At 49.4% G+C, this 27,372-nt stretch overlaps 1 protein-coding gene across 1 annotated transcript in view; it reads left to right on the top strand.

Moving 5' to 3' along the window:
- Nucleotides 1-26,045, top strand: part of cdh6 (cadherin 6) — a 35,133-nt gene extending 9,088 nt beyond the window's left edge. Inside the window, exons 2-12 of the mRNA XM_088282625.1 lie at nucleotides 11,892-12,254; nucleotides 15,681-15,975; nucleotides 16,624-16,743; nucleotides 18,460-18,627; nucleotides 19,026-19,213; nucleotides 20,406-20,659; nucleotides 22,296-22,432; nucleotides 22,624-22,745; nucleotides 23,229-23,346; nucleotides 23,423-23,674; nucleotides 24,283-26,045. Coding sequence (XP_088138751.1) covers nucleotides 12,039-12,254; nucleotides 15,681-15,975; nucleotides 16,624-16,743; nucleotides 18,460-18,627; nucleotides 19,026-19,213; nucleotides 20,406-20,659; nucleotides 22,296-22,432; nucleotides 22,624-22,745; nucleotides 23,229-23,346; nucleotides 23,423-23,674; nucleotides 24,283-24,785 — 2,373 coding nt within the window. The 5' untranslated portion in view covers nucleotides 11,892-12,038 and the 3' untranslated portion in view covers nucleotides 24,786-26,045. The remainder of the gene's footprint in view (nucleotides 1-11,891; nucleotides 12,255-15,680; nucleotides 15,976-16,623; nucleotides 16,744-18,459; nucleotides 18,628-19,025; nucleotides 19,214-20,405; nucleotides 20,660-22,295; nucleotides 22,433-22,623; nucleotides 22,746-23,228; nucleotides 23,347-23,422; nucleotides 23,675-24,282) is intronic.
- Nucleotides 26,046-27,372: the final 1,327 nt, after the last annotated feature.

The raw sequence follows: 27,372 nt of genomic DNA, 5'->3' as shown, positions 1-27,372 counted from the left end.
AATCAACGCGTCAGCCATATTGGATGTGGCGGCTCCGCCCTACAAACGACTGCGACCGAACGGACTGAACTTCAAAAAGCGACGACCTGCAAACAATGGGACTTTTAATCTTCTTCACATCTTAAATGTTTTGAAGAGAAACAATGCTACCAAGGTTTGGGGTCCGTTATTTTTGACAATTAATATAAAATATAAAAATGTTCAGGGCTAAAAGTCCTGTCAAGTCTTAAACCTGAGCTGGTTTGGACTTGAAAATGTTCGTTACGTGTCCAAAGAACAAATGAATCAAGCCAGAAGCCCCCCCTTGGAGAAATCCCATCGAAATTTGGCGTTCGCGGCGGTCTATGTACGGACAACAATGGACTGCATTCCTTCTCCTTATCTAGGCTGCCATGATGTCACCCCGTGACACGCGACGTCCAGACGTGACGCTCCTACGAGACGTCGCTCACTCTAACGCTAATTTGATTCCGCAAAGCTTTAATTCAATCCGGCGGCCTGGGAGCCTCTAAGTGGCTTTTAAGAGAGTCTGAGGGGGGCTGGAGGGCCTAGATGAGGGAGCGAGTGGGATTAGGTGACACACCAGAGGTCGTAGGGTCGACTAACAGCAGCAAGTAGCGCTTGACAAAAAAAAAAAAGTGATGGCAATAACGAAAGCGCTAAGGTCAAGTGGTGCACAGCAGGAGGGCCCCAAATGTTTTTGTTTTTTTGAACAATAAACTAAAAATCTTCCGTATGCTATTTCCTCTAGAGCAAGGGTGTCCAAGTCGGGTCCTCGGAATCCCCTACCCAGCCAGATTTCGATGTTTCCCAAAGTCCAACACGCCTGATTTGTATGACTCACTGTCGAATTGCGAAAGGTTCTTTCTTGTTTTTGGGACGATCTCCCGAACGTTCAAGGCGAAACAGAGCAGCGAGTGGTCAGGATTTTACTTTGGGGTCGTTGGACCACGAATCAGAGGAAATCTGTCCGACTAAAAACACAAGACGACAACTGATGACGAAGGCCTCGGACGGACGGGGTTCTCGCTTTCAAGGCAGATCAGAGTCTGTCCGACGGGTTAAAACCACAAGAAAACTCGAGTGATGACGGCGCACGGGCCTCGCGGAACCTGTTCCCATCTTCAAGACTCCAGTTGGGACGGTGGACGCCACTGTCCTTAGCACTTTCTCTCTCTGGTGAGAAATGGTCCTGCTTGTGTTTCGGAGGAGCTCGCGGCCCACGTTAATGTCAAGTGACGGCCCACCATATTGGCGTCAACAAACACGCGTGTGGCTGGAGGTGCCCGTTTACTTCCTCCTCACCAAACGTGAGGCTCCGGGGGCATTGTGTGCGTTTGGGGGGGGGGAGCAGCAACAGCAAGCGAGCGAGCACGCTGCTATTTTTATTTATGGAAGCACAAGCAGGACGAGCGACTCAATTTATGCGCCGAGCAAGTCCGAGAAGAATTGTCGGAGGGACCTCGTAAATAAACTGGGGGGGGTCGGTGAGGTGGGCGGGGTCAGCAGGGCGTCGGCCGCAGTGGAGCTTGTGCTCCGTTCGGGACATGTTGCCCATGTGAGGAAAGTGGTGTTGACAGAAAAGCTGACTGATGCTTCGCCGGCGTCCATTATTTATGAGCGCGTTTCGCAGGTGCCTCCTGCTCCTTCTTCGATACTTTGTGCTGCATTTGGGGTGAGCACGTTTCGGCTCGCGTGGGTGGCTGAATGCGCGTCTTGCCCGATGTGCAAGTCCAGGCAACTTTTTTTTTTTTTTTCGGAAGACAACAGCAGTCCTCCACAGGGAGCCGCGTAGACGAGGAAATGAAGCAAACTTTGGAGGAAAGCCGGATGAAACATGGCAACCACCCGACTTTGGCCCACCGCATAACACGCTCCTGTTTTTTTGTGCCAGCAGTGAGCAAGCAGGAAGTCAGTGTCAGGTTAATCAAAGGGAAAAAAAATGATCCGGACACCTTCGAGTTTGTAGTTTTACTCAGCCTTCACACTTTCTGGGAAGGTGAACATGTTGCGTGATGCCACAAACATCAAACTGAGCCTCCACTTCTCATCTTGTCTTTAATCCGAAAGCCTCCACACACCAATCCGACGTCAGCCGTCGGAAAGTACAATTGGGTCGGGCTGTCGGGTTCAACGAGCACTGTGATTGGCTGTCAGATAGCGAATCGGAGCCCTGGACAAGACCCGGAAGTGACGAAAGCGGAAAATTGTCTTGAGAACTAAAAGATCTTTGGCGCTGGCATGGAGGGGTACTACATCTCACATGCGCAGAAGGCTCAGAGTTGTTGGCGACTCTCGGTTATCTGGATTTCTTCCCCAAAACAACGAAGGGAGCTTTCACACCACCAGAGTGAGTGAGTGGGGCAAAATAAAAAAGGTCGGTGCGTTCAAGTCGGGAGCGACTTCCCCGGTGTTGGCGGCATCTTTGGCAAAGTCTTCTTGTTTCCAATCTGACATTCAAGATCATCCAACAGCAGCTGCAACTGCAGCCCCGTTCGCTTGTTTCTCCGTAAAACTGAAACTTGGCACTTGTCAGAACAAACGTCGCCAGATCTCCCCCAAAACAACAAGGGAGGTTTCGCACCACTCGAGCGCGTCTGAGTCAGTCGGGCGAGTGGAACGTCTTCCTGCGTACGGGAGTTTTTTTCTCTCCGTTTTATTCTGCCAGAAATCTACCGCCGCCCAAGCCTCGTCTCTTCTTGCCGTTTACAATCATCCAGCCAAGTCTTTTATTTCGCTTCTTATTCGATAGTTTGTGGAGCTGGTGGGGGGGCGGATCCTAATGAAAGGGGACGGAATGAGAGTGTTTGATTGGCGTCTGGGGGATTGCGAGGCAAGTCGGGCCTCTTCATAAGTGCGCCTTTGTTTTGTTTTTTTCTCATAGACGTTCCCAACAAAAAGCTCCCTTTTTTTTTTTTTCCCCCCTCCATGGCAGCTTTGGGAACGCAGATGCAAATGTGCCGCATGGACGAGTTGCAAAGAGGAAGTGGGACCGCAGGGCGGCCCAACGGCCTTTTTCCCCCCGCTCCTTCCCCTCCCTCGTGCAGGAACAGGAACGTCATCAGAATTCCGTCCGGGGAGCGGTCATCAAATCGAGAGCACGGCAATGCTTTTAAAAGTCTGGCTGGGAATCGTGTTTAAAACGTCCATTGGTCGCTGTGAATCGATTGGCCGCCAGCCCCGGCTCGCTCGGCAATAAACGTGGTCACCTTTGCTGCAAAGAAGGCGAGCGCAAGTCTTTTAACGGCGCGAGGGGAAGCGAGCGAAACATGCGCTGACCTCAAACGTGACCAAGTGACGCTTGAAGTCAGTCGAATTCCGATATATCATTTTTCCAGTTGCTGAGCAAGATTAGCTGCTCAAAGTGAGCCGGTGACATTGGCCGGCGAGGGGGACGCATTAATGCACTATTGATTGTTTATCTCGAATAACGGCGAGGAAGCCGGGTGGGGGGTGGGGGCGGGGCATGTGGGCGGCAGCTTTGCGATAGATAATTCCGTCTTTTGAGCGCCGATTGTCAATCGGAACACGAGCTATCTCGCAACATTCCAGGTGTGAAATGGGAAATAGAAAGTGGGCCGCAATGTGGTGGCCACGCGATAACGACAAATAATTCAATCTCTCATCCGGCCCGGAACGACAACTTCCTCAGAGCTCGCCCGGGTGGTTCGCTTCCAGCCAGCGTGAACTTTCACCCGCTTTTACCGGAGGTGTCGGACACACCTACGTCCATCTTCAGGAGAGCGGCAAAGTGACAGAATGCAAAACGTAAAAGTGCTTTGCTTCTTTTGGGTCACGAGAACCAAATTTGTTGACGTGTAAATGACGTTGAAATCACACATTCTTACGAAATATTACATCAGTAGTTTGTCATCCTTTTAAGAAATAAAATGTTAGCGGCGACAAAGAAGCAGTTGTCATTGCCTCGACGCCATCTGACGGCTCGTATTTCATTTTAAATTTCAGGGCAAATTCCGACCCCGTCGTTCCCACGGTCCGCTTTGGTCTCGTTACATGACGACGCTTGGCTCACAATACGTCGCCTGTATGCTCACTTGCAGCCTCCCTGAACTCTTCGCTGGCTTCTTTGCTGCCTGATTGCAAACAATCAGCAATTCAGCATCGCGGAGAGCGCGACCATCGGCGAGGCCAAGCGTGCGCCTCGCCGCCGCTCGGGAATCCAACGCCGATCAATCGGACTCCTTTGTTCAATTAGGGGCCTGCTCCCGTGGGGGTCGGCCAGATGGCCGTAAAAGCAAAACAGAACATCACAGGCCTCATTTGGCCGAGCGGGCGGCGCCCCCGGGGGGTAACTAGCCGAGGTAAATAAAGGTGAGTCACGGCCAAGGTTAAAGCGCATCGCAGCCGAGGAAGCGCCGATGCCATGGTTTAGGCCAAACACGGGAACACCATGACGAGGAATGATGATGATCAGCCAATCGGCATCAAGAACAAATAATTGCAACAGACCTTGTACATCAACAGAGCTGGGCACTTGACCCTTTTTTGCCAGTCAGTCCCCCACCCTCCGGCCGCTATCTCGGTACGCAACGGGCCGCCACCCGCCGGCCTTATTCATAATAATTGTCGGGCCCTGACCCCGTTCTGCCTCCCACGTGCTATTTGGGCATACCATTGCAAGAAGGGGGGGGGGGGGCTATAAAAATCATGAGCTGGCTAATTTACTATTAAAATGGGTTGGGTTCAGGATTTGATTTCTCTCTTCTCTCTTTCTAACATTGTCCACTAAATTGTCATAACTTAGCTTAGCGTAGCTTGCGCTAAGCACTGATGGAGCGTGAGTGTAAAATGACGTGATGATTGTGGGAAGGCTTCAGCTCCGAAAACGGAATAGAAAACAGCACGGAAATACGTGAAGGAAGTTGTCTGCGAAGGGTGAAGGCCAAAGAGCAAAAGTCTGTTTCTTCGCGGCGCACGTGCGTTGCCTGCCGGCGAGTGACAAACGACTTCCCTAACACCTGCTCGCCTCGTTGCCGGCGCGCAGTTTGGAAGAAATTTGCTCCAATTTAAGAGGCGTAAAAAGGCGGCATGTGAGGTCGTTAATAACGCAAAAAACGGGCGCTCCCGACTGTCAGCGTGTTGTTTTATGGCGGCGGCGGTGTAAAGGTCGTTACTCTCCGTCGAGGGGGAAACTATTTCCAACGCGCAGCCCTTTTATTGCGGCCGTATTTTAGCCGGGGCTTTGTTTTAGCGCCATGTATTATTTAGTGTTGTGTGCCAATTGTGTTTTCTTGCCATTGACCCTCTGCTACAGTTAACGTGCGCCCCCATGAATACGTAGCCCCCCCCCCCCACACACACTTGCTCCGCTCCTTTTCCCTCCCCTCTGGTAACCGTGGTGACCAACGTGGGAACAGAAGTCCACTTTGTGTGAGGGTCAACGTGGCCCCCGAGACGTCTGCTTCTTCCCGAGTGCAGCATGATGTCATATTCATGATCCATAAACGGCAGCAAATCATCCCAAAGAGTCACAAAATAACCGACTTGGAAATGGACATTTTTTACATTTTTTTTTTGGCATTTGATCGTCTCACTCGCCGATTTGCATTGAGCCGACTGGCCGAGGACCACAAAGACCACAGCGGGGGAAGCAGGAAGCCAGTAGAACCCCACTCCCCCGCCCCCCACCTTTGTCGGTCGGCCCTTCGTGTGCGAGCTGGTGGCGAACGCCACAAGAAAAAAGGAGTCCAAAGACGCCTTTGATGTCAACAGACGGCCTCCATTCATTCGGCAGTGGCGTCGTCTCTTTAAGGATTTCGACTCGCTCCATGAAGGAAGTGAGCTCGTTGTTTCTGGCTGCTGATTGGCTGACAAATGTTATTTTCAATCAGTCAATTGCCAGCCAAGATTCGAACCCAGAACTTTCGGCTTCGTCACAGACGCGCAAACCACCCGCGCGTTTCTCCGTTCTCATGTCGCTTTTATTTTGATGGCATTTTCACATTTGGGAAAAAAAGTGTCGGTTGTAAGCACCTTATGCACAAAGCCACCGGGTGTTTTGGAGCAAGTTGGTGATGAAGTGCTGCCTCCACCAGTGAAAATACAACCCACCCTTGTACGAAATTTGCACTTGCTTTTCTAAACTTGGGTTGGATGGAGCCCAATAAAAGAAATAAATTGCCCCGCCTCCTTCCATACGTTGGCAGAGAAAAAGAGCTTTGGTGGGTTTTGCCGCAAAGCCACGTCCAACATAAAAATGTTGCATTGGCGCCACCTTGCGGCCAAGAAACTGCACTTTAGTGACAGACAATTATAAAAATTTGCGGGGTTGCTTGGCATGTGCTGCCATTTTTTAAGCGAAATACAAAACAAAAGCAATTCAATAATCAGTGTACATGCGGACGTGTCGGCGGCGTTTCCACGTGAGCGGCGAAACGAGACGTGGACGCAAAATGAAGGGCGAGTCGGGCAGGCCTCGGCGGCTTCCAAAGTGGGCCACTCCGCAGCGCCGGACTGACGGATGCGAGGGGAGAACGAAACGGAGGCGAAATTGGGGGCTCTCGTCGACCTGGCCCAGATTGTGTGATTTATTCCACTTATTTGCAATGCGGCGGCGGCGAGAAGAGAGCGCGAGGGAGAAGAATGAGTTGGCGGCGGCGGCAAACACATTTACGCCAACGGCTGCCACTCACTCGCTGGCATGTGGCAGAATGATCACGTGATTAATTAGACCAAATGTAAATGATGTTACGCAAGCATGTTGAGACAAACTAAAAATCGGATCAAAAAGACGATGAGGAAGAAAAGAAAAACTGGAAAAAAATTGCATGCTCGATGGGGTTGAGGTCAGGTGATTGGCTTGGCTTTTTTTTCAGAAGGCATCCGGTATTTACGAGTCCTCGCAAGCCTTTTGGGTGGCTTTTTCTTTTTTTTTTTTCATTTTTGGACCTTGATTTGAGTTGTCGGGACTTTTTCTTGTTCTAATCATAAACACGCGGCGGATGCAAAGTGATGAGTGTCCTCACCTTCACACATCACATAAAAAGCGGCGTCGGTGTTTCTGCGACAAAGCGTCCGGGAGTCTAGACGGCGGTACAATCGATCAATACGTATCGATGAGCTTCCGAGGGGCTTATTTCCGTTTGAATCGGAAGCCGAGCGCAGACGGCGATTGGCGTTGTGATAAATGAGGACTTTGCATTCGTCACGACATTTACAAAAATGATGAATTATTAATCCTTCACGTTCCAGAGAAAACATCGCAGGTCGGCGTTCGATGTGTTGGAAAAACTGTGCGGCGGCTACCCAGACACTTCTCCGGACTGTTTCAAGCGTCCTCTTCAACCGTGATCGGACAAATAGAATCGTCAATTAGGCAGCTGCCGTCCGCATCTCTGCGGCGGCAGCGTCATGCACGGACGTTTTTTGAACGACGTCGGGGGCCGACATTTTTCATGAATAAGGCCGGAGGGTCGAGGCCAGAACCGTACCGAGATCTCGGCCAGAGGGCGGGCGACTGACCTGCAAAAAAACTTTGGTCAAATCGATTTTAGGAAACGATGGTCAAAATAATGATCTTTTTTCAATTTCATTTTTTTTTTTTCCTGGTGATTTTTAATAAACGTCATCCAATTCCCAATTTGACCCAAACTGCTCAAGCACGTCCAGGTTCCGAACCTTCCCGGCAGCTCGCAGCGCCTCCGTGTTTATCCGTCGCATCGCTCCCCTGCGCGCACCTGCCCCCAATCTCTCTCTTTCGTCTCCCATTTCTCACCTCCATCACGCTCGCTCGCCCACCTGGCTGACATTCTCCTCCCTCACTTTTAATTGCACCCCCGGGGCCGCGGCGGGCGCCATAGGGTGCTTCGCCGTGTCGCTCACGTCGCTCGTTAGAGGCGAAATACAAATTCAGAGCAAGGCCGGGGTGGGCCGAGGATGGGTTGGCGGGGGGGGGGGGGGTCGCTTTCCATGTAAAATGCCACCCGGCCCGTCCGCGCACATGTGAAAGGCCATTAACGACGCGTATTGATGAACGCGTTTGTCTCCATGGTGGCGGCGAGCGCATTCGATAAAACCAATAGCTACCTTTAATGGCTAATTGTTGTGATTGTAAATGTTCCGGCGGGCGCGCCGGCGAGCGTCCAATCATCAGGTTGCACGCTGGGAAAATTGGCAGCAAACACATTAATCTTGCTTACCGGCGAGCGTGAACGCTCAGGTCTTATTGCTCTGCAGCCTGCGACACGCAATTTAAAGCAATTTGCTTTTTTTTCATTTTCATTTTTTTTTTTTCTCTCATGCAATTAGGCGGCACATGATATGAGGCCGAAGCCGAGGACGAGACAAAGAGGCCGGCGGTGTTTCTGCCAGGGCCGAGAAAATAAAGGGCGCCGTGGTGTAAACAGCGGCTCTTAAGTGAGAGAATATGATTACGGTGTCATGTTGGATTACACACTTTGATGATGACGGCCGCGCTCGTCCGTGAACGCAACACCGGTGAGGCCTTTCCGAAAGAATGACAGAGGAAGACGCTTACTTTTGCTCTCCCACAAAAAAAATCAACTCGAATAATGATCACTATTCATTTAAAGGCCACTTTATGATCCAGCGGAGGCGCTTTTTTTTTTTTTTTTAAACGCTATTAAGTGGAGATAAAAGCCAAAGAGAAGAAGTGGCGCGTTCCAAAAAAAAAAAGGCAAATTTACGCAGCTTTTATACACACACGTCGCATTCTTTGCTTTTATGTAGAGCATTTTGTGCGACACTTAGTAGGCACGTTGTCTTCGGTTGTCATGGCGACGCCAGCTCGATTGATCGCTGACATGAAGCATTTTGTTCGCGGATCTTTATTGGATGCCGAGTGCCAAACATTTTGGGATGTCCTGATACTTTTGTTTGCCATTTTTATTTGTCAATTTTGGTGTCGTTTTCCTCTTCCAATATGTTATTATTCGCACTTTGACTGCCGCGAGTGTCCCAAAACTTTTGTCCAGCCGGATTGAGAGAATTTTGTTTGTTGTGCAATTTTCTTTCTATGTTTCTCTTTATGCGACTTTCATTTTTTAATTTGCCTTTTTTTTTTTTCCTGCTTTGAGTTGGCGTCCCAAAACTTTCGTCCAGGGTCCCTATTTTCACTTTTCATTCCGTGTACGTGTCCCAAAACTTTTGTTTGCTCCCTGCGGTGCCGTTTATGATTATTGATTTTTGAGCTTCATTGAAAGCTTTTGTGCGAGCTCTTCGGTAAAAAGTGTCTCGTGTGTCTCTTCCTTGCAGTCTGCCTCCATCTTCCCTTTCTCACCCTCGCGCAGCACAAATGTAGCACGGCAGGCATTTTGTGATCGCCACCGGGCGACACGCGGCTCCATCGCTTTCCTAACCGGTGGTGACTTTATTATTTCTTTTTTTTTTTATTTGACACGGCAAAATAAAGCTTTGGCCGACTTCTTCCCGGTGTCGTCGCCTTGCCAGAAGATTTACGGGTGCGGGGGGGCAGGGAGGGCCGCAATCTGGCCTCGGGGCTTTGACAAATGTGGTCAAGGGGGCGAGTGTTCCTCGGGGAGGCGGCGCCCGCCGCTCCCGACGACGCAGGCATTAGCTTTTCCGCAGTGACATTATGAAGAAATCCATGGAAAAGGCCGACGCGGCGCTGCTGGGGGACGGCGAGCAGAAAGCTTCATGAGCCTCCTCCAGGGACGTCTTGGTATTTTCCAGCGAGTCCAGGCCTACAGCTAATCAATGGCTCCCCGTCCCATATGCTCCGAGCTGCCGTCAATTAAGTCAATTCATAAAGTCCAACGTGCGTGCGGGGGGGGGGGGAGGGGCACGCCGTCATTTAGTGGATTTGGAGAGAGAGGAGAGCTGAGAAGAACGTGCTATGAATCCCGTCGGCATCTCAATTGGAATTTTCTTCCACCGTTGGTTCATGAGGGCGTCCCAATACTTTTGTCCAAATTCTACATTTTCTCGACTTTTTGCTTCCTTCCCGCTTCAATGACGTCAATTCATCAAGTCAAGTATGAGCGAACGAGCGCGGAAGCGAATCGGCGCAGTCATTTTAGTGAATTTGCGTGGCAAGGGGAGCCGCAGTGGCGGTCACGGTCCGGCCCACCGGCGCCATTATTAAAGCACCGGCTCACTTTCACCTGCTTCCATCAGCACCTCCGTCACCGTTTCAGTTTTTTTTTTTTAATTCCCGCAGTGGCTGCTGATCCCGGCAGAGGACACATGCAAAGTGAGTGGCTTTCAGAGCCAAGCAGAGCCGTCATGCATATCCGCTTTGGCCTGTGCAAGCAAAGCAAGCGGCTTCGGGTGGGGCGGGGGGGGGGGCGTGCTATAAAGTGCAACGCAGAGAGGGGGGAAGAAAAAAAAAGAGGCTTCAATTTGCCTCATAAGGGGAAAATGAGGGCACGGTGGCCTGGCGGAGACAGTAATGGATGGACCCGCGTCCCCCGTCGGATTGCTGACGCTGCTCTGACAGGACGTCCCCTTCACGCCATCCCCGTAAACCTCCTCTCACGCTTACGTTAGGAGTTCGTCAACGAACACGGCGGTTCAAAGATGATGGGGGACCTGCGCCATCGGCGTCAAGGCAATTCCACGAGTTTCTTTCTTGTACTTGAAAGGTCCAGTGAACGGGTACCCGCTTCTTCATTTAGAAAACGGGAAGATGTCAAATATTCATCTCGCACCGACTTCCCTCTCCCGAGCCACTTCATCCAGCGCCTCCGTGGGAACGGCCCAGACCAACCGAGACGTCCCGAGTCGGACCACCTCCCCCTCACCGGGGAGGTGTCCAGGAGGCCCAAACCAGATGCCCGAGCCACTTCAAGTGGCCCCTCTCAATGCGGCGCAACCGTTAGCTGGTTACGACGGCCATTTTCTCTGCAGAACTTGATTTATGCTCCTCACCCGCATCTTCCGCTGGGAAATATCTGGCAACACACAACTCCCAGCGCAGCAACTTTTAGTCATCATTTTCGGTCCAAGTCAGCGATCGTCAGCTCGCTTTGCGGCACCGGGAAGTCGCTTTGTCTGTTCTTTCTAAACATTCTGGAAAGGTCTGCTCTATTTGTTCAAACTCCCGCAAGTGGTGACTTTTAACCAAGAAACGGTGACATCATCACGAGCAGCCCCTCCTCGGCCGTCACCTTTCCTCGGCCCGTTTTTCTCGCTCCATTTCCCTCCGTCCCTTCGGAGTCTTCGGCTGCGCTTCGTCGTACAGGTCAGGCTTCTTAATTCATCACTTCTTCATTTCCCAGCATGCACCACACTGTGACAGCTGCCCCCTAGTGGACCCGCTGAGATCACTCCCTTCCAAACGGGGAATGAGAACGTAAGAATGGGAACCAAAAGTCCAGTACGCCAGCACCTTCTTTTTTTTCCGTGCTTCCTTCGCCGCCCACGTGGGCCTTCCTTGTGTACGTTTGGCAAACAGTCATTTACTGTAAGGCGCTATCTTCGAGTAATGAAGTGAGCTTGACATTGCCGTGGTCATTCTGCCGCGCGTGATAACGTGTGATGCTTTCAACAGATACAGACCCGCAAACCCCGCCCCCCTCCTGCCGGGCGCCCTCCACTCCATTATGTGATGATTCTCAGACTCAATGCAGATAAAGTGCAGTCGCATCCGTGTCCAACCACGTGTGGCTTTTCTAATCTGCTGTTATCGCCGCAGGCCCGTCCATCAAACGGCAAACACATGATTGCGCAACGGCTCCAGCAGGAAGTGTCCATCAAAGGCCCGCAAGAAGTTTGAAAGCTTCTTTCACGCGCCGGTTCCGCCAAATAGAAGTTCAAAAACTGCCGCATCAAAACGTTTCGTCCGCCTCGTTTTCGCACGTGTTCGCAAAGATCCCGGAAAAGCCGTACTGTACCGTGCTCGGCATCGTCCCTCGACTGGTTTGGTCTGAAATTGCTTTTCTTGATTCCAGGCGCGTGTGAGGTGTCACTTCCTGCTTGCAAACCAGTATGACGACCGGCACGTCACTCTGACCCGAAGACTGCCGGAGACAAAGCGTCGAGGGAGGGAGGCGGAGAGAGGCGGAGCGAGGGTCTGAGGACCCCGAGGCCCGGTCGCCATGGCAACGCTGTGCGTGTTGATGGCGCTGTGGGCCGCCGCCCAGCTGGGCACCGCGCCCGCCGCGGGGCTGAGGCCGGCACGAAGGACAGCGGCGGGCCTGACGGGCCAGGACGCCAACGGGGTGCCGCTCAGGCGCTCCAAGCGAGGATGGATGTGGAACCAGTTCTTCCTGCTGGAGGAGTACACTGGCAACGACATGCAGTATGTCGGGAAGGTAAGACGCAGAATTTCAAATGTGACGTCCATGACTCCTTTAAGCAGAACTCAAAGCGAAACTCATTCTCATTTTGTCCTTGGCCGCCCTCTGCTGGAGACTGAAATGGATGTGCCTTCGGGCGCGCATTGCGAATGGTTTGCCTGTTTTCTGGCTCTGGTCACGTGACATATATTGAGACTAATAATGTGAATGTTTGCGTATCCAACGTAAAAGAGGCCAAGACGCTAATACCGTATCGTGGTGGCGACGAGAGTCGTCTGCCGGTCCACATGACGGTGACGCCGCCGCCATGGCAAGGTCAGGCTGTCAGAAGAAAAGCGCTTTTGTGCTTGCCACTGAATGGACTTGACTACTTTGCATTCGGCCCGCGCGGCAGGACTCAGGATAGACTCCTTGCAGCAAATGAGACGGGGGCCACGTACGTCCTCCCCGAGGCGGGCGGCGAGCGAGCCGTGACTTTGAGCGAGCCTCTAAAAGGATTACATCGGCGACAACACAACACGTTCCAAAAGAGGACAGCGAGGAAACAAAGCGACACTCAAAAGTGGCGTTGCGCTCGCCGCATGTCCTCACTAATAGACAAACCTGCGTGTGCGTGCATACAGGGTGTGTACATCCTTAAAAATGGTTGTTTAAATATAAATAAATAAAATATAAAATATAGTAAGGCAATTTTTTAAAAAAACGACCGTGTATAGCAAGGCTTTGGATATTTTTTTGTTTTGTTTTTTTAAACGAGCATGTATAGTAAGGCTTTTTTTTTTTTTTTTTTTAAACGACCATGTAGACTGTAGAGTAAGGCTTTAAAAAAACAAAATAAAAAAAAACACCACGAATAGTAATTTTTTTTTTTTTTTTAAAAGCGTTTAAAAAAAAAAAAAAAAGACGACCATATCGTAAGGCGCTTTAAAAAAAAAAAAAAAAAAAACTACAATGAATAGTAAAGCAGTTTTTTTGTATTTTTATTTAAAGGCGAATAGGGTAGTCGTGAAAGTGGCGCTAGTTTTAACTATTTTTTTTCCTTTTTGGGGGATTTTGCTAAAAAAAAAGAAGTTCATTACGGGGCCGTGCGCCGCACACACACACACACACACACGCGCGCAAGCTTGGTGGCCTGCGGTGGAGTGCCAGTGTTTGTGCGGCACTATCATATCTCATCAAGTATTTACAGCCCCTGATAGGCCGCCGCTGCTGGCGGGCCGACTGGGCAGACCTTGCCGTGTGGCGAGCGCGCGGCTGCTGGGTGAGGGCGGGGGCAACACTGCCAACTCATTTGCGAGGCATGTTGCTGGCTGGCAGCTCCAGTTATTGCTACAAGTTGCCAAATCAATTATGTGATTGCCTCACGACGCAACTTTGGCAAAATACAATGCAAGACCAAAACCGCTCTCAAAGATCAAAAGGTCATAAAGTTCAAATAAAGTTCAATGGACCTGAACTGTACCTAACAAATATAGAAATACTGTCCAGAATGGGAAAAAAAATACAGTTGACGCTGCGGTAACATGAACATTATATTAGTGATTCTTTCACATGCCACTAGAGGGAGCCTGCTTACCACATTTTCGTTGTTGCCTTCACATTTACATCGGATGAGTTTTAAAGATATGTTTGCGTAAATACTTTTGGGGGGAATAAAGTTGCTAGGATAGCCGGGAATCTAGCAACAAAAGTGCTAAGTCGCCATTAATGGGGTGGGGGGGGTGGCCTTGAAGCAGATGAACGCGGACACAATAAGCTTGCGAGCGCTGCATGACTCAGCGGCCGCAGCAAAAGACGGCAATGTTTTGTGACGGCCCAAAGCGTGCGTGTGCGTGTGCGTGCGCATGTGTGCGTGCGTGCGTGCGCGTGCGTGTAGCGCGGGTGGCGGTGGACCAGCTGCTCGTCTTGGCACGGAACAAACAATATGGTGCAGGCCCTACGCTACCTGCTCCGTGGCAACCCCCCCCCCCCCGCAGCACATCAACATCATCTTCTTTTTTAGCCTCACATCCAAAAATGCAAACGCATACGCAAAAATGTCTGTATGACGGTGCATCTTCGTGGAGAGCTGTGACATCTCTGAATAGTAAATGGACGAACTCATCATCATCGGATAATAAGAGTGTGCGAGGAGGAGGGGGTGTGTCAAGGGAGGGGGTGCTCACTTTTAATAACACTCATCCCCTTTGCAGCACAAGGATACACCAAGATGAGGATTCATGACCCCCGTGAGCCGGCGCGATATTAATATCATAATGAACATCATAACATGCACTTCATCTCGGTGATCTTGAACCTGCCGCCATCAAAGTTACGTGCAAAGCTTTCTGGATTTCTTTTATTCGGGACTGCAACCGTCGTCGCGTGACGTTCGCCCGGCAACATTTTGCTCCGAAATATACGTGTCGGGACACGTGATGACTTGATGTGCAGGAAGATCACGTTCACGTTAGCATCACTTCGAAGGGACAAAACAAACCAAAAAAAATTCGGTTGCACCTTCAAGTGTGCGCTGTTCCTTTTCTTTCCACATCACCACACGTTGCTCGCTCGATTTGTGAGCGAGGCGACCATCTGGCCACTTGAAGGCAGCCAGTTCTCTACAGGCCAGGACACGAGGCCTGTGAGGCTAACTGGCTAATTGCCCTGAGTGCCCCCCTCTCCCAACCCCGCACCCCCCCTCGCCCTCCCGGCCACTTTCTAGTGCCATCTTCGCGACCGGGCACGGCTCGAGCGGCGTCTGCATCGATCGGGTGCTAACATTTGCTGCGCTCCCGGCGGATTCGCTTTCCCAAACAAAAGATGGCTGGCGGCTAAGTTGCGCCGCGCAGATGTCTGATAAGCCGCGAGATCACAACGGTTAAATGACACTTTACGTTTTCACAACACAATTCAGGATTAGAGCTAGCAAAATTAAAGCGTGAACTCAAGATGAATTTTGTAAAATAGTAGTTGAAAAAATGAAAAATGCGATTAATCGCATTTTGTGCGATTAATTAATTATTATATTTAAATTTTTTTTTTTTTTTTAATAGTTGTGCTCATGCGGCTAACGCTTGTCCAGCTGTGCCACTGGAATTGTATTTTCAACAGAAATCGATCGCGTGTGTGCCACGTCGACCTTGTGAACGCGGCCGCATTGATTTCTGTTCCGCTTCTTTTTGGCCTCCTGGTGAGCTGAGCACGTCGTCAATGGAGCCGCCCGGGTGCAAAGGAATGACATAAGCAAACATGGAGTGTCACCTGTTTGAACCCGGGGATGTCTCAAAGCTGTGGTCAAAACATGTGCAGGTCACTTAGAAGAGGGTCAGAAATCATGAAGGAGGTTTGAAAGCAAAGTTCGGATCGCTAGACAATGTTAGAGTTTCGACAATGGATTTATTTTTTTGGGGGGGGGTTGAAATTGGAAAAGAAGTAACGACGCTGTTTTCTTCCTCGCAGCTCCACTCGGACTCGGACCGCGAGGACGGCAGCGTGCGCTACGTGCTGACGGGCGAGGGCGCCGGGACGCTGTTCAAGATCGACGAGAATTCGGGCGACATCCACGCCACCAAGCGTCTGGACCGCGAGGAGAAGGCCTACTACGTGCTCCACGCCAAGGCCGTCAACCGCTTCACCAACGAGGCCCTGGAGGGCGAGTCCGACTTCATCATCAAGATCCACGACATCAACGACAACGAGCCGCGTTTCACCAAAGACCCCTACGTCGCCAGGGTGCCCGAGATGGCCGACATCGGTACTTATTTGATATGTGGACCGCGATCGGGCACGAAAAAGCCCTTCCAAAGTGATAAGGGAGTATTCGATTAATCGTGATTAATCGTTTAAGTAATGATAAACAATAATAACATTTAATTATTAGAACGCGATTATTAATTTTACCGAATATTTAGTCACGTGATAATTATGAATAATAGCATTCAAATATAAAAATTGAAGTACTATTTTATCATCAAAATAAACAATTTCACACCTAATGAAGTCAGCTAAAAGGTAATCAGTCAGTGGTTTCCGTGGCAACAAGCCAAGCTGTTAGCATGTTAGCATGGTAGCATGTGGCCTGATGGATGGACGCTTGCGCTTTCAGCAAATGAGCCAAGATGGCGGCACTCATGCGTGTTTTTATTTTTGTACTTCTCGCCCATTAAATGTTTCCCCTCAATTAAGTCGGCGCCGAGCGTAATGAGGCAACGCGGCGGCACCACGCGGGAGCTAGCACTTGGCTAACCGTTCTTTAGCGACCCTCGTTTTCAGTTGGGGTACGTCACAATCATAGCAACCGGGAAAATGTCGTCAAACGTCATGGCGGGCTAGCGAGTTTGGACAAATCTGAAATGCGGTTCATCGGTGGCGCTAAACAAAAAATTTTGATCCAACCTTGCAGGCACCGCCGTCATCCAAGTGACGGCGCTGGACGCCGACGACGCCACGTACGGGAACAGCGCCAGGGTGGTCTACAGCATCCTGGAGGGCCAGCCCTACTTCTCGGTGGACCCCGAAACCGGTTTGTGGTGTCTCACTTCTTAATTTGCTTCCTCTTCATTGCGCTCCTTCCGGAAGTCATGTCGGAACAATCCTGCAGAAATAAGGACAAAGTGATGAAATTATGCAAAATATTTTACTCTCAAATTTGACCAAATTTTTCAGAGTAAAACGGAAATGACAAGCATTTAAGCAAATAAAATCAAGTGGGTTTAAGTGGAAGCAAAATGGCGTCACGTGTGCTGCAGCGGCTGGCTGCAAGCCGACGGTGGGGGTGCAGCGGCGGAGGGGTCAGCGGAGGTCATGTGGGGATTTGGAGCAGACGCACACACACGAGTGAAAGGACGCTTGCTACTTTTAATCATTAATGTGCGCTTTGGATCCCATCCTGACCATCAAACAAAAGGCCGGAGAGGGAAAAAAAAAAAACAAGCCATTTGCAGATTAGCAGCTGCATTAGCGTTAATATGTTTGAGGCCACATGTGACGTGTAAGATGACATGAGCCGCACACGCATGGATGCACACGGTATGTTCGGCAAACCATTTCCGCACACAACGCAAACGTGCAACTCAAAAGTTTATTTTTGCGAAATAAAAAAAACTCGGCAGCTCTCATCCCCTTTGGATTTTTCTCCGTTTTTATTTCCCCGCGGAAATCTGCTTTTGACATTCGGGTGAAAGCGATGAAAGGTCGCGAACGCTTTTGAGTTTGCATTTCGGCAAAGGTTTTTTTTGGGGTTTTTTTTACAATTTTATCGATTCATGCCAGTTTATTTTTAAAGTTCCTCAATAGATACAAATATAAATATATTTTTTTAAGTCAGAAAAAAAAAAAATTCAATGGTCTTAATTGAAGGTCATACCCGCTTCGGCTCAACTCAAACCAAATGAAAATATTTTTATTATTAGATTTTTATTTGCTTGCCCTTGACGTGATGAGTTGACGAGAGCACGTGAACAAGATCTCGCGCGTTTCATCTCCGTCTCACACGTTCGGGTCACGTTTGCAGAACTCGTGCAGAAGACTTTTTATTTTTGATTTTTAATTCCACATAAAGGAGTGACAATAAAAAAAGTAATTAACGATCAGAACTCTTAATTTGCGCAAACGATCCGCATAACGAGGCGCATCGATCACTCGGCGACGACCCCTGAATTAAAGGCGCGCCACGCGCTCGCCGGCGTCTCGGCGACTTCATTACGCGCCGCATAAATCTCCTTCGCTGAAACGTCGTTAATTCCGGGCGACTATTTTGAGGTGCGCGCTGGGATGTTTGATGCGCCGGGAAGGAAGTTCATTATCTTTACGATGACGCTTTATAAAGCTGCCGTCAATTACGCGACGGGGACCGCAGCACAAGGATTCACTTTCAATTCACTTCGGGTGCAGCTGATTATTAGTATTATTATTATAATTATTATTACGGGATACGACTTTCAAATACATAAATTCTTGTTACTGATTTTTTCCCACATTCACTGACAGAAAAAGCAAATGAGTGACATTCAAACCAAATTTTAGTTTTTATAAAAAAAAATTTAAAAAAGGCTGCATTACATTTGGAGGAATTTATGGATTATGAATTCTTTTTCTCAAAATTGTCACCCAAAAAATAAATAAATTTACATGAAAACAAATTACAAATTTATTGAAAACAGAAAACTTATTAAAAATAATAAATTAATAAATAAAATTTTGTTTTTATGTTAATCCAAGGCCTTTTTTTTTGTTGTAGGCGTGATCAAGACGGCACTGCCGGGCATGGACCGGGAGGTCAAGGACAAGTACCAAGTGGTGATCCAGGCTAAAGACATGGCCGGACAGATGGGGGGGCTCTCGGGGACCACCACGGTCAGCATCACCCTGGCGGACGTCAACGACAACCCGCCGCGCTTCACCAAGAGTGAGTCAAGATGAGAACGAGAATGCTCGTTCAAACGTTTCGGGGTGTTGGGGGCCTGTCGGGGCAAGTTCTGCTTTTTTGGAAAAGAAAAAAAAAAAAAGCGCCGTGATTTACAGCCTCCCTCTGATTTCAATGAGTCACGCTTCTTGGGCAGTTGCCCACACATGACGATGGTGGGCACGACTGAAGTCATGACGGGAGATTGCGCAAGCCAGGCGTGATTCACACGAAAAATTTAATTAATTAAAAAAAAAAAAGGTGGGGCGGGGGGCCTGCAGTTTCAGAATTTTTTATTTATTTATTTATTTCATTCAGCAATCTATGATTAATTGCAATAATAAAAGGCCCTCTCTGTTATCAATTCCCGCCCAAATGGTAATTTATTTTTTTTTCTCCAGCTCTCTACGAGTTCAAGGTGCCCGAGTCCAACGCGCTGGGCTCGGCGGTGGGCGTGATCCGCGCCGTGGACAACGACATCGGCGAGAACGCCGAGATGGACTACAGGATCATCGGGAGCGACGGGCCCGGGATGTTCGACATCGCGACCAATCGCAGCACGCAGGAGGGCGTCCTCGTGCTCAGGAAGGTGAGCGACGCTCGGCTAGTCGCGTTTCACCAAATTGTGAAATTCTGACGGTTCTTTTCGACTCACCCGCCAGTTTTTAATTGCTTATGGTGTACGGTAAATCTCCATTTTCTTATTGTGTAGAAGCCATATTTGTTTGTGTATTAATTAGCCTAACGTGAAGGTGATTTTTTTTTCATCTCCACGCGTTCACGCAGCGTGTTGATGATTGCGAACATGCTAGCTGCATGGCGTCAGCGCGTTTTGATCCTTTTTCATTGGACGTGAGGGCACGGTGACAAAATTGCCCTCTGTTGCCATGGCGGCACCGGGGGCAGAGCATGTGCGTGCGTGTGTCCCGAGATCTCAACCCGCTAATTAAACTAGCTCGTCAAGTGGGAATAAGTCCCATCTGGGCTTTAAAAGATGCCAAATAAAGGCAGTGCCAAGGGTGTGTGTGGTTACCTCCTCCAGGGAGCTGCAGTTTACATCGCTTGTTCACATGGATTTTGAAGGAAGACATTCACAGACAAAAAGAAAAGAAAATGAATTCTTCTTTGTTGAGAGAATGAGGTCACAACGGGGTGCGCAAAGTGCGGCCTGTGGGCCACGTATGGCTCGCTGGGCTCTTTAATTTGGCCTACCGAGCATTCATGCTATCAAGCATCTGTAATATTTGTCGTAATCATTTAGTAGTTAAAAAAAAGGAGACTTAATATTGAATAGTTTTATTCATTTATCTCATTCAATAATTAAATTATAAAATGTTGATAAATAATTTTAAATAAAATAAATTACTATTATATGATACAAATGCTTGGAAATAAGCAGGACATTTTATTAAAAGCAAATTTTTGTTTGCATTGATTTTACAATTTTCCCCTATAAAATTAATTACATTTTTTCCCATTAAATTGGATAATTGATTTATTGTAAACAAAACAGTGAAATATGTTAAAAATAAATATATTAACTATTGGTTAGTAAATTATTAAATTAAAAATAATAAAATTGGAACATGTGAATGAATTATTTCATGAACAAAACAAAACAATTGACTGCATAAATGTTGGCATGTCGCAGGGATCACGTGTGTTCCGCCGCTAATGGGCCTCTTTTAAGGCGGCTCAAGTGTGGAATCGAATTCAATTCCGATGCATTCCTCTCAAAGTTTAGGTTTTCCTCAACTCTAAAGCGACGCTTCCTCTTCTAGCCGCTGGACTTTGAGCGCAAACGTCAATTCAGCCTGCGCGTCCAGGTGGAGAACATCCACGTCAACCCTCGCTTCTTCTCCATGGGGCCCTTCCGGGACGAAGCGTCCATCAAAGTGACGGTGGAGGACGTGGACGAGCCGCCCGTGTTCGAGCGCGCCAGCTACGTCATGGAGGTGCGGGAGGACGCCGCCCCCAAGACCGTCATCGGAACCGTCAGCGCCTCCGACCTGGACGTCAAGCGCAGTCCAGTCAGGTAGCAACGTCATCTCATAAAAAGTGTCGCGCGGAAATGCGTCACAGCAAAGCTCAGGCGGCCGAGTCGAATAGTCTTCATTTGTCACTTTCACTCGCAGGATAAATAAGAAGCAGCTGTTAAATTTGGCTTTTTCCAAATGGACTTTGGTGGCGTTTTATTTGCTATTCATTCTTCCTCCAAAAAATGTTCTGCTTAGTGAAGGGCTTTTTGTTGTCTTTGAAAAGGAGCAACCTTCACTGATCAAATTGAACAAAGAAACATTTTTCTGTCAGTATCCAATTCTTTAAATCCAAGCGCAACACTGCCCCCGGAGATTGACAGAGGTACTGCAACATTTAGGTTGTGTTCCAGGCGGCGCATACAATTGCACGCAAGACGTCTCCATGCATAATTTAATTTCAAGTGTGACGACGAGCCCTCCAGGGGAAATTCCGTCAAATAATAATTCAATAAAAATTCAATGACTCAGTGAGTCATTAAAATGAGAAGTATTCCCAAACAATGGAAGAGGCTTCAGAAGGACACAACTTACTTGGAGTAGACTGACTTTTTCAGGGAATAGTGGAGGGGGGGAGGGGGGGAATGCCGGTGGGTTGCTGCACCTCGGCTTTTTCTTTTTTATGATGCGCTGAGGGAGTTGGCTCTCAAGGTTGAAGTTCTCGCACTTTATTGCAGGTGTCAAATAGGATATGATTCTCTTTTATCGGCCATCATCAGCAGGCTAGCTGGCCCGTGGCATTTGGGGGGGGGGGGGCGCAAAGGGGGGTTGGGGGGCTGCGACGCCCAGAGGGGGAGGTAGCGGAGGAAAGGGAAAGGGGGGGGGGCGCAACCGGTCACGAGGAACCTTATCTTTATTACGAGGTTGACGAGCGAAGTTTAAGAAGCCACACACGTCTCCCGCTTTGAAAATTTCAATTTGACTTCTTTACAGTCGTTCAAAGACGTTTTTTTTCTCTTCGCACTCGCATTCGTGTCACCAAGTTGGCTTCTATTTCATCATTTGCACTTTACAAAGACAGTACGATGATGTTTTGCACCTCACGTATCACGAAAGGTTTATTTCATGTTTTTGGACGGACGGATGATTGACAGCTGGACGCAGCTCATCCATCCGAGCATCTTCTCGCTCGACGCCTTCACTGAACGGAAGTCAGTTTTGTGCAAATTTGGAGGCCTATTTTTCCCTTCTTTAATGAAAAAAAGATGGAAATAAATGGAGTGCCTAACCTCTGCGCGTGTGTGTATTTCCAACGGCGCCGTAATTGAAGCCTCCTGTTTTGAATTTGCGAGAATTTAAGCGGCGGTGGCGGCAAAGTGTTGAAGTCGTTTGCGCAACTCCACTTGCACTTGTAAAAAGCAATTTGCGCCCCGCTCCACAAACATGGCCTCTCCTTTCAAAGACGACGCCACGCAAACAAAAAAAAGTCTTTTTTTTCTTCCTTTCTTTTCTGCTTCTCCTCATGAAAATCGGCAGGGAGAAAAGAAAAGGCGAGGGCACGTGAATCATATTTAAAGGAGACGTAATATATATTTTTTTATTTTAACAAAATGTGAGCTGGTTAGCACGTCCGCCTCGCAGTTGTGAGGTTCACTTTTAAAAGCGACTTTGTGCGTGCGCACGTGTGCACGTCAGGTACTCCATCGACCGGCGCACCGACATGGACCGCGTGTTCGACGTGCACGCCATCAACGGCTCCGTCTTCCTCCTCCGAGAGCTGGACCGCGAGGAGAACGCCTGGCACAACATCTCAGTCGTCGCCTCCGAGTTCAGTGAGTCGACGCGTGGATTCAATACGTCCACAAATACGCCATTATTTACCAGATAAATTCAAGTCCGCAGATTTTTGCTCTTTGCGGCAGTGATTAGTGTAAAATGTTGTGCGGCAGTCATTTGTCACCATGGAAACATCCTCCAATCAAGCGCTAATTAAGGCGATTGTGTGTGTGCGCGCATTTCCCAGACAACCTGCATCAGATGAGCCGCGTGTCCGTCTACATCAGAGTCCTGGACGTCAACGACAACGCGCCGACCTTCGCCACCAACTACGAGACGTTCGTGTGCGAGAACGCCAAAGCTCAGCAGGTGGGCATGCCGCCGCCATCGTCGTGGTTACGCTTAGAGGGTCTCGGGACTTCTGGGAAGATTGACGTCATTAAGAAAGCATGTCATGATTATTGTTTTGTCTTACCGTGACATCATCGCATTCTCTCGAGCTCATAGCAGACGTCCATCAGGATGCAGGTGGTACTGGGAGACCTTGTTTTTTTGGGGGGGTTCGTGGAATAAGGAGAAACAAAGCAGCAGAGTTGCACAATAAGTTAGGCAAGAAGAAAAAGGCTTTCAGCATATCATTGACCTGAGAAAATACAGGAAATTTAATAAAGAAAATATTTTTTTAAAAAAGAAGTGGATCCAAGGTCGATCCGTGAGGAACGCCTCTCGGCTTTTGGACATCTTAATCATATTTTTGCCTTGGTCCTATTGGACTCATGGTCTTACCAGTGTTCTAATCCTTGTCAACTTTGGTCTTAGCAGTGTTCTTACCCATGTTCTTTGGTGTTCCAGAGAATCCAGACAGTGAGCGCCACGGATCCAGACGAGCCGGTAGGAGGACACCGCTTCTTCTTCAGTCTGGCTCAGGAGGCGAGCAGCAAGGCCAACTTCTCTGTCCGCGACAATAAAGGTAGTCCGCTCGCCATCTTCTCTTAATTCCTGAAAATGACTGAAGTTGTGACGGTCCCAATTTGGCGTGCTTTCAGATAACACGGCATGGATCCTGACGCGGAGGAACAGCTACAGCAGCCTACTGAAGAGCGTCTACCACGTGCCGGTGGTCATCTCGGACAACGGGAACCCCGTGAAGAGCAGCACCGGCACGCTGACGGTGCGCGTGTGCACGTGCGACCGCGAAGGCAACATGAAGCTGTGCAACGCCAAGGCGCTCACCGCCAGGGCCGGGCTCAGCACCGGGGCGCTGGTGGCCATCTTGCTCTGTGTCATGATCCTGCTCAGTGAGTATGCGGCAGACTTGTTTCATGGCTTCACGTGTTGACCGCGGCCGCCATTTGTTCGGGTCTAAACAGAAGTTTTAGACGCTTACTCATTCGCTGCCAGGCCAGCTGAAATAAAATGACTTTTTGACGTCTATATCCGTCAATGGCAGTGAAAGAGTTAAGAAAGAGGAGAAGGCGCAAAAGTGATCTCCCATCATATTTTCAAGATAAGAGGGGCCTGCAACAGAACCTCAAAAGTTCAGGATGGCTTTAACATCAGCTAAACATTACAGAAGAGTGGAAATCAAATGAAAAGATACGTGCACACAATATATGTCCCCAATGCCGTTCTAGTGAGCATAAAAAATACATCATAAATATTGATATCGGTTGCAGTCGTCGAGCAGAACGAAGCGGGTCCGTGTCTGTGTCGCACTCATCAGAGGGGCGCTTTGTTCAATTGTGATGTTAAGCAGCGACATCTGCCTAACAAATCCGTAACGCGTCCGAGCGCTCGCTCGCTCGCTCGCTGTACAAAGTCCAAAAACATCAGTGAGCGCTCGCCACATCAACAGGCGCCCCTCGGGACTCGGAGCCGCTCTGAGTTGCTTGTTTTGTGCCCGCAGTGATCGTGGTTCTGTTCGCCGCTTTGAGGAGGCAACGCAAGAAGGAGCCTCTGATCATCTCCAAGGAGGACGTTCGGGACAACGTGGTCAGCTACAACGACGAGGGCGGCGGCGAGGAGGACACGCAGGCCTTCGACATCGGCACGCTGCGCAACCCGGAGGCCATCGAGGACGGCAAGCAGAGGCGGGACATCGTGCCCGAGACGTACTACCCGCCCGTCCGCCGGCCCGCTCCCCTCCCGGCGCGGGACAACAACGGCGACGTGCGGGACTTCATCAACCAGAAGATCCAGGACAACGACGGCGACCCCACGGCGCCGCCGTACGACTCGCTGGCCACGTACGCCTACGAGGGCGGCGGCTCGGTGGCCGAGTCGCTCAGCTCGCTGGAGTCGGCCACCACCGAGGGCGAGCAGGACTACAACTACCTGAGCGAGTGGGGGCCGCGCTTTAAGAAACTGGCCGACATGTACGGCGCCGACGACAGCGACCGGGATTCCTAACGACGTCTCGCCGCGTTCGAGGGCGGGGGGACATTCGGACGGACCCTTTTGAGTGGACGTAGGCCGCGTGTGTCCCGTCGAGTGTTAGGGCAGGGGTGTCCAAATTGCAGCCCGGGGGCCATTTGTCGTCCATTTTGTCGCAGCGTATCCTCCAAAAGTCAGAGCTTGCGACATTACTTTTTTTTTTTTTCCTTTTCATTACTGCCATTAAACTTGTTTCACCTCACACGGGCAAACGTTTGCCCAAACGTAAGACCCACTCCCCAACGGGTGCGACACCCCTCCTTGGCGGCTGCAACGCCGACTAAATTGGTTTTCTATTGAGACTTCCCCGATGCAAAGAAGCGATTTCCAACGACAAGAGTCACGCCATTTCTTTGCGCAGTGAACGAAGACGATTGAAAAGCGGTTTGCACTTTCTGCTCCGTGTCAAGGTCGGATTTGTAAACGCATTACGTTAGCGATCCTCAAGTAAACGCGGCGAGAAACATTCTCGGCTTACTCGAGATTTGCTTCTGAATGTGGAGATTTGGGGGGGGGCGATTTAGTCGACAGCGGTACACCTCCACCCAAAAAAATAAAAATAAATAAATCAATCAATCCTTTTCACCTTGAGTAGAAAACGATGACGTCAACGCTGGATGGACACGTTTTGAACAAAGTTGAAGAATGTCAAAGCATTCTTCAACTTTTCTGTACACGGCCCTCGGAAGCAAAAGTTCGGACACCCCTGTGTTAGGGTATTGGGTGTAGGCCACGCCCACGTATATCTACCGATGTTTTTTCTTTTGTTTTTCTTGATGCGGCGGGCGCCGAGCGGCGGCGTACTTTTCCGTGTTTCTGCGCCAAACTGCTGCCGCGTATATCGTGATCTTCTGCTTGTGTACGTTACATGATACAAAACACTGTACAGCCACTTCACTTCCTTCATCTTCGTCCTCTCACGGCGCCCCCTAGCCTTCAGGAGCGGCATCGTCGTCGTCACGCTTGAAAGCCGCTGCGGTCCACGTCGTCACTTTGTCGAGCGGGCGACCAAAGCCAGCAAATCGATGTAGATGTCATCATTTCGAAAAACTCATCGGGAAAATTGACTTTTGTTGCGGCAGCTGGACGCTTGTTGAAGACATTTCAACTTTAATCCAAAAGGATTCTTCACGTGTCATTTCTCAGATGTGGAGTCCTTTTCATGTGGCTAGTCAGTTTTTCGTCATCGAGTAATTGGACCTCCAAGTACCAACGTAAATAAATATTTGAAATCAAGCCGTTCTCCAGAGTAGTTTTTGTCAAGAGAATCGTTGGGCTCGAAAGTTTGTCTCCGGAGGACACGCCCACCAAAGACGTCTGAAGAAGCCTTTTGGATTAAACATCTTCAGCAAGCAAGAAATTGCCTCCATTCAATTTTTGTGGATTATCGCGACCCGACCCGGCGGGCTGAGAAACTACACGGACGTTGCTTGTGCGGATTTCGGCCGATCTTTCCGGAAGTCCGTCCAGGTCAAGTGGTCCTGACTGATGATGGCGCTTGTAGATGTGTTTTGGTGCAATGTGGTAAGCAGATCACCAGACCCGCTTGATGGAACGGCCCGGCCCGCTGATCCAAAAGGCACCGAACGGGCGCTTCGTCCTGACGGCATCGCTCGTTTCCTTTTTCCACAAAAACGCTCGTCAAAGAGGCTTCTAACAGCGAACAACGAGCTGAAAGTTCATCTTTGGCCCCACCAAAGAGAGATGACAAAAAAAAAAAGGAAAAAGCAGCCTTAAAGAGACGTAACGATGCAACCCGAAGACGGAAGAATGAAAAGTGGAAGAATGAAGCAAGCTCGTATGCTCCTGGAGCATCCGTCACGCGACTTTGTGGCCGTTTTTACGTGGCGTGGTCAGCACGTGGTCATTCTGCTTTTCTTCCTTCTTCCAAACCCCGCCCCCCCGACCCCGACGCAAACGTGGTGGCGCCATCAAGTAGACGTGTGCTTGTCGATGTGTAGACGCCGTTGGGCCGCTGGTGACAAACGTGGTGGAGTCTCTGTGAGCGTAGAAAAAAAAAAGTGTCGAGAGTGGGGGGGGGGGGGGGGGGGGGGGGGGTTGGCGAGGGTAGGGGATCGCCGTCGCCTGGCGGGCCCGCAGCGTCCATCAGTTCTGCTTTGTACAACGTGACATTTTGTACTGGATATTTATATGACACGATTAAATATCTTCAAAAGCTGCTTCCTCGGCGTCTTCTCACTCGCCCGCCGCCCAGGAATTGGAAACGGATCGCATGACGTCACTTCGAGGAAATGAAAAGACGACCCGCTCGCTCGCACCGATCTCGACGAGGCGAACATTTGAAAAGGAAATTAGTAATTGCTATTTTTATGGCTCCGCAACCTTCTTGGCGAGGAAAACAGACAATTAGCCGACCTCTAATTAAACTCATCTCGACAGCCAATCAGATTTGAGAGGGTAAAAAAAAAAAAAAATGAACCCAAAGAAAGAAAAACAATTTCATTTGGATTATTACGGGGGATGAGTGTTGAGATGGAAGACAGATGGTGAACATTTGGCAGCGGACAACTTGAATTCATTATTCACTTGACGGGCAGACAAC

This window comes from Idiotropiscis lumnitzeri, chromosome 19 (genome assembly GCF_059441095.1).
Source record: "Idiotropiscis lumnitzeri isolate Australia: NSW breed Sydney's pygmy pipehorse chromosome 19, RoL_Ilum_1.0, whole genome shotgun sequence".
Classification (NCBI taxonomy): Eukaryota; Metazoa; Chordata; class Actinopteri; order Syngnathiformes; family Syngnathidae; genus Idiotropiscis; species Idiotropiscis lumnitzeri.
This window is presented reverse-complemented; position numbering and strand designations above follow the sequence as displayed.